This window comes from Cebus imitator, unplaced genomic scaffold (assembly GCF_001604975.1).
Source record: "Cebus imitator isolate Cc_AM_T3 unplaced genomic scaffold, Cebus_imitator-1.0 Scaffold344, whole genome shotgun sequence".
In the NCBI taxonomy this organism is placed as follows: Eukaryota; Metazoa; Chordata; class Mammalia; order Primates; family Cebidae; genus Cebus; species Cebus imitator.
In genome coordinates, this window is record NW_016107659.1 from 1,172,804 (window position 1) to 1,184,598 (window position 11,795).

Below are 11,795 nucleotides of genomic sequence, written 5' to 3' on the forward strand. Positions count from 1 at the left end.
CTAATTTTTTGTATTTTTAGTAGAGAAAGGGTTTCACCATGTTGACCAGGATGGTCTCGATCTCTTGACCTCGTGATCCACCCGCCTCGGCCTCCCAAAGTGCTGGGATTACAAGCTTGAGCCACCGCGCCTGGCCAAATTCAACTTTTAAAAACTGGCAGAGTATTGAATTTATGTAATCCTCAATCAGAAAAAAAATTACTGGCAGATTGCAACGCAAGTCTGCCCCATTGAAGGTGAGAGGAAGGATGGTTGGAAGTGTTTCAGAGCACTCTGAAGGTTCAGCAAGGTTATCAGCGTGTCCTCAAACTAGAGCTGGCCAAAAACTTCAGCATAAAAACTATCCTATCTGTGTATTATATATACATTTACTACCAAATTTAATAAACAAAAACTACTTTTGAACCAGGTAATTTCATCTAGTATGAAAAGAAATTCATTACATGGTCATATACTGACTAACACTATCTAAAAGTAGACATTAAAGTATTTCATAATTGGAGAGAATCTTTGGAGATTAGTGGCTTCTAATCTGGAGGGCCTCAGACACCCAAAATATATATATTTACCAGTGGAAGTTGATGGTTTATTATCAAATTTCAAAGTACCTAATAGAAATCCCACTTCATCTGTGTGAAGATTTTCAGTTCCTTTACAGTTATTTGAAATTATTTCAGTTTTGTGGAGCTGCTTCAGAAACTCCAATGGGTCTTTGCAATATTAAAATGTGGAGAATGCATTAATCATTATTTAATCGATGAGTTTAAAAAATAGACAAAAGCTTCTGAAACATGGGACTAAATTAGAGGGAGCATTATAAAAGCCTAAGATAATTGGTAGTGAAGAGTTGGAAAAACTTAGTTGAATCTTGTAATTTACAGATGAGAAGACTGAGAAGATAAATAATTTATTCAATATCACATCCTGGTTCATTAGTGGAAGAGCCGGCATTAGAATTTGCTCATTTTGTACTTTAGAAGTTCTTAAAAAGTTACTTATTGTATTATTTTCTTGGGTGTTAGGGTTTTCCAATTTTTAAATCCTGCTATTTAGTGTTCTTAGCATTTGAAACCCAAATGTTTCACATTTTGTTTTTGGATTGCTTTGGAAATGAGTAACTCCTGATAGGGAATGACCCAATCCAAATACTAGAGTTTTAATAATTTCTACTTCCTCTGCTGGCCAACTTTCCAGTAAAATATTTTTTTTTTAGGAGAAAAATTCGGAGGCTGACGTGGGTGGATCATGAGGCCAGGAGATTGAGACCATCCTGGCTAAGGGGTGAAAACCTGTCTCTACTAAAAACACAAAAAAATTAGCTGGGCATGGTCATAGGTCCTTATAGTCCTAGCTACTCGGGAGGCTGAGGCAGGAGAATCGATTGAACCTGGGAGGCAGAGGTTGCAGTGAGCTGAGATTGCATCACTGCCCTCCAGCCTGGGCAACAGAGTGAGACTCCATTCCCCTGCTCCCCCCCCCCAAAAAAAAAAGAAAGAAAGAAAATAAAGAAAACAAAATGTAGCAGTAATTGAAACAAAAACTTTAAAAAGTGTCTTCATTATAAAAAGGTGCTGTGCCATAAAAGCCTTGTTAGTTTCAAGGTCCATTCTTCCACTCCTCATAATTTTAGGATTGTCCTTGTTCAGATCTACTCTAGTTATAAGAGTACTTTAAACAGAGCATAGAATTAAACTGTTAGCATGTGAATCTGCAAAAAGAGAACTTGTTTCAGACTCTTCTACAGTTTAGACTTCAATGTGCATACTAAATGCATAACATTCGTATCAAATAATTAACATATATATACAATTACCAAATAGGGGCAAATTTTATACAAAAGTTCTACTACTGCTATAATTTTTTAAAACATTTAACCCACAAGCAAGAGAAAAAACAGCACTGCCTTTTTAAAAGACAGGTCATTTGAATAGAGAATATAAAGCATAATCATAATTAGAAGTAGAAACAATAATTTTTCTTTTGTGGAATGTTTCAAAATTTCCTTCCGTATATTATTATTCTTCCTTAGGTTTTTTAGACAGGTCATTTCTTCTTGAATGATTTTCCTTTTTCTTTTCTTTTTATTTTTTGAAGGGGGATTACTTATTGATGGTCTAAAAGAAGTATCTTCAAATTCTTCATAATTGTAGCCAAAGCAGAAATGGGATATTTAATAATTCTTACACCTCACTAATGTAGTCTTCTGAGATAGCAACTAAGCAGAAAGATCGTTTTCTATGCTCAAAATTTTAAAACTTTGTAAAGACAATTGGGATTTCATAACAAATGATAATAAGTGGTTTTGTGCATTAATTCTCTTGATACCCAATAACATGCCAATTAAAATTCAGACTTCATATTGGCACCTAATGAACACAGCAGAATGACCAAAGTTGAGTGCTAGTCATTGTCATATATACAACCTGAAAGAAAAAAGTACAAATTTAAATATTGTTATAAAAAACATACTAAGTATTCCAAGTTCAGAAATATGAGTGTTTCATCCTGTCCTGGCTAAGGATTAAAAAAAAAAACAAAAAAAAAACTGGCTCACTTTATAAAAAATGAGTTAAATGGAAGGCCATATATTTAACTTTTTAAATTTAGTATATAATTCCAACAAAACATCTGGATGGATTTATTCTCTATTAAAATGAGACAAGATTATTTTATGTGGCACTTAATCAGACATACTTTTTGGTAGTCACTCTGAATGAGGTTGAAGATATTAAAGAGCAAGAATTATAAGTTTAGGCCGGGCGCGGTGGCTCAAGCCTGTAATCCCAGCACTTTGGGAGGCCGAGGCGGGTGGATCACGAGGTCAAGAGATCGAGACCATCCTGGTCAACATGGTGAAACCCCGTCGCTACTAAAAATACAAAAAATTAGCTGGGCATGGTGGCGCGTGCCTGTAGTCCCAGCTACTCAGGAGGCTGAGGCAGGAGAATTGCCTGAACCCAGGAGGCGGAGGTTGCGGTGAGCCGAGATTGTGCCATTGCACTCCAGCCTGGGTAACAAGAGCGAAACTCCGTCTCAAAAAAAAAAATAAATAAATAAATAAAAAAAATAAAAAAAAAATAAAAAAAATAAGTTTAAAAGACTAAAGGGCATCATGGTCAACGGTATGCACCATTTCAACTGGATTAATTTTTTAGATTACAGTTTGGAACTATATGATGCTTAGAGAATATTAGCATTCCTGGTTATGAAATAGGTACCTCTTTATTTGCCAAAAATGCTTATTTATTTGGATAAAAGAAATTCTTATTATGATTCACAGTACAATGAAAAATTTACCAATTATTTTCATACTTGTGTTCTCAAAGAAAACAAATGAGGTTTTCCCTTAATTTCCCACCTTGTGGGAAATGTGATATTTCCCCCTCATTATGCCAGGGCATTTACCTTTTCTATTTTCAGGTGATTCAAATTCTGATCACATTGGAAGTCTCTAATCCAACAAACTATTTTTAGTATTTGCAAAAACAGAAAATTCACTGTTACTGTTCTCTGTGGTGGTATTATATAAGACTTACCATCAGCAATATCATCATAGATCTCTCCATCACTGTAAATGTAAAAAATAATTTTTATATTAAAGAAACTATCTTCTTAGCACTAGAGCAATACATAGAAGAAAAGAGTAACAGTATGATTTTATACGACACAATTTAAGGCTTGTTAAGCATAATATGCATTTATAAGTATAAACAAATTTGATATTATCTCTTCTTTCATTGACTTAATCTAATCCTCTGTTTCATTTTACATACAGAATAATTAAACATGCTTCAAGAGCACAGACTATGCCTTACTCATCTTTGCAAGACATGTTTGTTAACAATGTACTGAACATCATGAAGTAATACTCCCATTGCGGGCTTTAATTCAAAGCTGCAGTATGTGTTAATATCAGATTCATACTTTCACTTGAATTGCAAATGGTGAATGAAATACAATAATAATTGGCATAGGAAATGGCTTCATCATTTTCACGTTTCTAATTATAACTCATACATATGATAAAATATATAAATATTAGTTACAGAATATGTAGCTAAGATATGATTATTATGGTGACTTATGTAATTTTAAAACTATTACTTATGATTGTAGGCAGCATCCATAATAGCACTTTTGCTACTTTTACACATTTTAGGTTTTGCCTGGCCCCGAATCTTTGTGATATTTTCCATCCAACACACATACTGAGTCCCTTCTATGTACCAGGAGACATAAATATGAGTAAGAGACAAGCTTTGCTTTAAGTACCTTATAATCAAACAGGAGATTATATAAGAAATAAAATCGAGAGTATTACAAACATGAATATTCCCTTGAAATGTAAGATATACTTCTAAAGTTCAGAAATGCAGGGTGGCTTTGTCTCTTAGACCAGACCAACTCCTCACTGTACAATCTCTGTGCTTTATCATGGAAGCAGCAGCAGGCCCTTCAAACTGCTGCCAAGTATGGCAGATGTTGTGAGTTCCCTATGTCTTCTGTTTGGATCTTTTCGCTGAGATGGAAGGGAGGGAGGGTTTGGCTAACGGAAATCTCATCCAAATGCAACAAGGACAGATTTTTCTGTCATTTATACGATAAACATTTATTAAGTGTTCGCTTCAATAGTAGTGAACCAACAATTACTGCAGTGTCCTTTCTAAATTCTCTCAATCAGCCTGTAATAATCACTGATGAAGATGTTGTCCTATTATTTGCTACACATTCTGTCCTTAAACTTTGTATCTTTCATGGAACAAAACCTATGAAAGTCTCATGCCTCCCACTGTGATTAATGTGCTGAGAACAAAGGTATTATGATTATTTTTCTTTGGCCTCCACTAGTTTGCCAACAAAGCTCTTCACACTGATTTGTCTTTTTCTGATTGGTGTCAGGCTGTGACGGATACACAGTTTGTGACTTCTCCTGGATCTTTTCATTGAGCTGAGTTCTGTAAATCTTTGCATTGGCATGTTACCTAACCTGACAATGGAGTTCATTTCTTGCAATGGGTTACTTGGGACAGAATCTTATGTTTTGGGGGACTCCAGAGACACACTAGTACCAGACTGTGACAGACTGTCACAATGTCTTATTCATAAGAATAGAAGAATCATTGACTATTATCTTTTTTTCTGGCATGCTTCCAAAAAAGGCAACATAGTACTCTACTGTGCCTAGTATGAGTGAAGCAAAGCCCTTAATTAAGGGCTAAACTATTAACTGTTAACAGGTAATATTAGCATCTACAGTGAACTCAATAATTGGTCCCAAATTAATTGCATTCAACCAATTGCATTAGCAAGTAAAATGCAAAGTATTAATGAAAAGGTTAGTGGCTTTGACTTGTCTGTCTTCAGTGTTTGCTGAGAGCCTAATGAATATAGAAAACTATTAACTGTGAGCTATATAATTTTAAATGAGAAGGGCTTCTTGCCTATTTAAAAGAGTAGCACTTTATGAAAACCTTAACTTTATTGCAGATACTAACATGTTAACATTAGTATAGCATATTGTTTTTAAATTTATTTATGATAGTTTAGTAAGTTATGTTATTTAAATAAGATTAGAAATCTTTTTCAAAGAAAGGCACAAAATTCTTTTCACATGCATAGTAGTAAAAGAAAATGGGCTTACTTGTCCACTAGATAACTCCGAAGGACATAGCCATCTATGAAGAAAAAAGGAAATACATTTTATTAATAATACAGGTTTGAAAAATCTGTAGTAGTTCTTTCAGGAAATCAAAACACGAGAGTAATCATAATATAGCACACTAAATAATTGTATCTATCTCTGGAAATGACCCATTTTTCTTCCTTGTGTCTACTTTTGTGTGCCTCCTTTTTTTCCCTTTTCTCTCTAACTTTTCTCTTTCTCCAATATGTCTCTTTTTCTCTCCCATTTCATATTTTCTCCCTTCCCTTTAAATAAAAAAACGTTTTTCATTAAGCTACTGTAGGCTGTAGCACAGAGTTCTTTCAATTTTTAACCCCCCCGTCATGATCCAGTTTTAGGAAGAATTTAGTAAGCACAGATTATAAAAGTAGCTTATTGGTAAATATTTTAAATACCACCAGATCTAGGACTTACTTTAAAAAATTTTATTATATTGAGCAGAGATAGAACTCTATTCAACTCCCCTTTCAGATGCCAGCCAGATATTGACTATTAGGGGGACTATGCATTGTAAATAGTCTCAAAACAGCTCTCTTTTAGCAGAGGAAGAAATTCCTATATTGCTTTACTATTGGACAGTATCAACATTTGCATTTCATCGCTCATGGAACAAAAAGCATTATTGGAAGGGCACATACTATGGATTCTGTGATGACTGGTCAAGTAGAAAATAAACCATATTTGATGCAAGAAAACTAAATTTTGTTGTTGTTGTTGTATAAGGGGCACCTATATTTGCCCCTGATTGTGCAAACGTTTCTCAGGAAAAATATAAACTATTTTTCTTAGGAAAATGTCTGCTGATATCTAATTAATATTAGTAATATTTGGAAAAATTAGTTTTGTGTTAGTGCCTAAAATCTGTTGTATGCTTGAGATTAGTACCATTTGTTGCTTCTTCAATACAATCTCTAAATAATTTCTCTCAGTGAGTCAATCTATTGGTCTTGGTCCACTTTAGATCTAATTTTGGTTCTAGATTGAATTAAATATGTTAAAAAATTATAAAGAGAAAGCTCATAACCAAAATTAATAATACAAGTGATAAACTTACTTAAATGTATTGATGTCATATTGCTATTGATTAAACATGAAAAAATTTTTTTAAAGTTAGAATCATAAAACTGAATTTATACATTAACATTTAAGAAAATGAACTTTCCCTTTAAGTATTATAGGGTTAAAAAAAACTCCACTAAAATGTTTTATCAAGAAGTTCACCACTTTTTAATAAAAACTATTTATACGTATCATATTTGAAATAGAAAGAATCAAAGCTACCTTTGAATTCTTGTAGTAGGAAAGTAATGAAAAAACTGTCAAGATAATAAAAGCACAATAACATAATATATTACTTGGAGTATAAAAAAATAGAACATGTTGTACCTTCCTTTTTAGTTCAATTAATACAAAGGTAGCAAAAAGTATTAATGTAAGACCATCTACAATTAATATCTATAGTCTGTGGGTAGGCTTTGATATCACAGTTCATTTCATATTAACAGACTTTCTTTTTAAACAAGGTATACATAATAATTTAATATAACTTTTAAAAAAGGGATAAGCTCATGTCCAACAAATTCAATTCAACATGTGTCTCTCAAAAGACAAAAATCTGTGCAAATAACAAGCTTTTAGAACAATTTGTGGATTTTTATATCAGGGTCCTCATACCTGAAATAACTACTATCTGTATCTATACTTACAGCTACACTAAAATTTGAACAGTTTTCTACAAATAGTAATAGCCACATACTTTTTTATCAGTTAAAATTGGGGGTTCTGCTTTCATTTTGGATTTTTTGCTAAAACAAATTGGAAAATAACACAATAGTAAATGTTCCCATTACATACTCATGTTGATGTTAATAATTTAAAACTGATGTATATGAACTGAAGTTTCTAATACAGAAATCAATCACATATGATTTGTTAGGACTTCATAAAGTCTCTGAGATGAAATTGGAAGATAAATTAGAGAAATATATAAGAATTATAAACAGTTGTCAGAGACTGAAGCTATTCTGGCATCAAGCGTAAAGTTCAAAACAGAGAATGTAATCACCATTTTAGAAATTAAAGATTTTTATTTGCTTATGCTTTTAGGTAATCTATTTTTAAAAACTCATTTATGCTACAATTTTGCAGGCTTGGATAAAACACTAAATGTAAAGAGAGCTAAAACAGTCCTTTACATGACCAAAGCTAATCATTCATGATATACAGCTTAATACCTCAACTTTACAAATTACTTCTAAAAAACATATTTCTTAGATTCTGAACCTGTATTTTCATTCCCTCCTGTATCTGTGTGTTCACAAGTTCTAAGGAACAGCCTTCTCCTGTGTTGAACACTTTATTGCTATTGTGTGTGTGTGAAATACATAAACATCAATAATTGAGAATATTTATGAAAAATGTATTAGGGAGACAGAACGTGAGATGGTACTGTGCTGCAGAAACGATGTGATAACATGGGGCTTGTTAGCTAAAAAAAATCACTATTATGTAGCTTTTTACAAGGTAAATGACGTTTAATACAGTACAGGCTTTGCTGTCTGGTACCTTTAAAAAACTCAGCTAAAACTTCATTCTATTAAAAGCATGATTTATGACAGTGTCAAAATAAGTGACTTACCATAAAATTTTATATAATCTCTCCATTATCGGTCCTAGAGATATATGTATATATGTGTGTATATACATATATTTACTTTGATCAGTACTTTTATTTTATTTTTTCTGTACATTCTTTTTTTCTTTTTTTTAATTATATTTTAAGTCCTGGGGTACATGTGCAGATTGTGCAGTATTGTTACATGGGCATACAAATGCCATGGTGAAAAGAAATATATATCTTTTTTGCAGTAGGAAAATCTCTTCGTTCATGTTACATGTGTACATTTATTACAGGGAATATTAGTGAAAAATATAAACACATGAAATAAACAACAACAAAAATCTCATGGTGTGTACCATGTAGCATGGTGGCTACGTTTAGCCCTGTGATATTGTGAGTGCTGGCACAGCAGGGATTCTCATATATTATATGAAATTATTATTTGGAAACCTCAGATTCATACAGCAGAACATAATGGCTTGAAACAAATGTTGTGAAATGTGTGGTGGGGTAGAGCTAGCTGGGAAAATAACACTTACCCCGCACATGTGCCAGTTAATTTCTTCCCCAAACATTTGCTTGCTACAGTGCAGATGTGTTTCAGGACTAATGACTACCTTTTAGAAGGGTATTGTGAATATAGATTAACCGAGGAAATAGAAAAGAATCTTTGGAAAAGTGGAAATTTCCTTCATTCTAATATTCTCAAATTTTTACTTAATAAAAATGACAACATCATATTTCATCATTATTTTATTTGTTGTGAGTAAATCCAGAAATAAAGTTAAATGTACTCAATTTGGTCTCACGCAGTTTAAAAATAATAAAATCATATGGTACAGATTTACCTAGGCAAGTGGAACAATGTCCAATTTCAATGCAAAATGCTCATAATATAATAAAAAGAAAAAACAAAGTGTTGTGTATAATACTGAATATACATTATTATCCTAGTTTTATAAAAATGGTCACTCTTCCCCTCTTCTCTGTCTTTATTGTTGTTTCTGCAGCTTCATATTTGGATGACATTTTAACTTTCTAAATTTTAAACATTTTCCTTCAGTGGGCATGTGTTGTTTTAAAATTGAAAAAAAAATTATGCAAGTTTAAAAAATCATCAATTAGATTTGGGAAGATCAAAAGCACCTTTAAAATCCCTTGGTCTTTGATGCCTAAAGAAAATGGAAAGTGTTTTGGCCACAAATAACTCAGACAAAAAGTGTCTCATTCTACATTTTTTGTAGAAATTTTTTTTCAGTGACAGGAGGTGGGAAAACTCACAGCTTATGAGACATAGAGTTGTGGAATATGCATACATATTAGCGAGAAATTCTAAACATTTGGAAATGTGCCAGAAATTTATAGTTAAGATGTCAACACCCACGCAAGTCAGTGGGTGAGACTTGATTGAATGTGATAATGCCTGTAGAAGTGGCTTATGCCCCACTCTGTAGTGGTAAGGGATTGGTGTTCATGCTTTAGCCTTTAATTGCTATCATTATGAATTTCAGGTTGAAGTAAGCTATGCTTTTCTTTTTTGATGGATTAAAGAAGAATGGAGGCTAAGGATAATGTTAGTTTCACCGTGGTGCTGGATTACAAATGCAAAGGCAATTTCCAAATTTTTCATTCAATCCAGCAAACCCTGTGCAAGGTGCAAGGCACTGTGTAATGTGTTGACAATACAATGTTGAGAATATTTCATTGAAGTGACTCTGAAGCTTGGAGTCTAATAAGAGTAATAGATTGGTAAAACAATAATGACAATGACAGCCCCAAAAGAAATATCATGGTAGAGTTGGGGAGAGATGAATTGTGATGATGTGGCTGGGAGTAGGGACTGGAGGTGCTTCTAATTTTAGATGACAACTAAGTTGTTTTTAATAGAGAATCACAGGCATTCCAAGTTGAATAAAATAGCATAGTAGGATGAAATACAGAATTTTTTTTTTGAGACCGAGTCTCGCTCTACCACGAGGCTGGAGTGCAGCAGCACAACCTCGGCTCACTGCAACCTCTGCCTTCTTGGTTCAAGTGATTCTCCTGCCTTAGCCTCCTGAGTAGCTGGGATGACAGGCGTATGCTACCATGCTCAGCTAACTTTTGTACTTTTAGTAGAGATGGGGTTTCGCCATGTTGGCCAGGCTGGTCTCAAACTCCTGACTAAAAGTGATTTGCCCACCTCAGCCTCCCAAAATGCTAGGATTACAGGTGTGAGATACCATGCCCAGCCAAAACATCTAATTTATTCAGGGAATGACAAGTAAATAGTTTGTATTTCTGAAGTGTCAGTTGTAGATGGAAAATAGCAGTGGGTGAGGGTGAGGCTAGATCATAAAGAGTTTTATGTGCTAGCTTAAATGCTATATTTAAAAAAATAATATTTGGGTAACATTGTGTGGAAGTGGATTCTGAATATAAGGGCAAAGATAGACATGTCATTAGAAAGGCTATTGCAATCATCTAGGAGAGCGAGGGTTAAAACCCTGCAATAATCTTATAGAGGTGTGCGAAGAATGAAGCAACTGTTTTTTAAAATTAAGAATGTCAAGGACCCAGTCCGTGGAAGGAGAAGGCAGGTTTGTAAAAATTAAGAAAGGCAGGAGGTTAGGAAAAACACAAATGAAATTAAGCAGATAAGGTGATTAAATCTTGGAATAATACTTAACCTGAAAGCCAGTAACAGATGCTCCTAGTGCCTCTCTTTTACACCCGCACCCTTACCACGTGGGTACTTGCAGGTCCAACTGACAGTAATTACATTTAAAAATTTTTTCACTTGTGGCTTTTCTCTGGCTTCTGGAACTCTCTGTCAGCTTACTGAGTATCCTGAATTCCTCCATACCTGCCCAGGAATAGGATTCAGCTCCTGAAGGACAGGAGTTGGTGTAAAAATACCCCAATTTGTTTCCCACTGGATGGGATAACACTGACACTCAGGGGTCTAGAGCAGGATCAGGCTCCAATAATCCAAGTGGTAACTTTTTTGACCGTAAGATTTTATTGGCTGCCTTCGCTTCCCTATCTCATTTATCCACTTGCCGCTGGCATTTTTCCAGAATCACTCCCTTTATGGGGAAGCCAATCTAAGACAAAATCCAGCCCAAAGGAAGTCTTTACATAAAAAGCAACAGGTAGGTGCTGCCATATAATCATGTGGTTTCCATCCTGTCTGAGATGTACCCCAAAGCCATCTAAGAATTTAGGTAGTTAACGATGAACTGGGAAACTGTAAAGTACATTGGTACTGCAGCAGAAAGAAAAAAGATATTTACATGAAACTCTTGATTATAATCTATCAGAAGTTTATGAAACATTTCACCTCTTATTCTTAGAAGATGACATTGTAAGAGGACAGGAGAGCTCTAGTATTTGTAATAGTACTTAGAATTATTGATGTTCCAATAGAAAATGATAGTAGATTATGCAGTTATTCTGAATGGCTACTTATTCTTTTTTTTTTTTTTTTTTTTGAGACAGAGTTTTGCTCTT

The 11,795-nt window shown here is 33.9% G+C and overlaps 1 protein-coding gene across 11 annotated transcripts in view; it reads right to left on the minus strand.

Moving 5' to 3' along the window:
* Positions 1 to 1,587: 1,587 nt before the first annotated feature.
* Positions 1,588 to 11,795, minus strand: part of FYB1 (FYN binding protein 1) — a 169,633-nt gene continuing 159,425 nt past the window's right edge. For 4 of the 11 annotated variants that reach the window (XM_017505896.2, XM_017505894.2, XM_017505897.2 and 1 more), the window contains 3 exons: positions 5,642 to 5,675; positions 3,537 to 3,568; positions 1,588 to 2,423 (listed from right to left, as the gene is read on the minus strand). In XM_017505896.2, coding sequence (XP_017361385.1) covers positions 2,401 to 2,423; positions 3,537 to 3,568; positions 5,642 to 5,675 — 89 coding nt within the window. In that variant the 3' untranslated portion in view covers positions 1,588 to 2,400. Of the gene's footprint in view, positions 2,424 to 3,040; positions 3,569 to 5,641; positions 5,676 to 11,795 lie in introns of those variants that run through there. The other 7 variants (XM_037730438.1, XM_037730441.1, XM_017505895.2 and 4 more) reach the window with 3 other exon arrangements.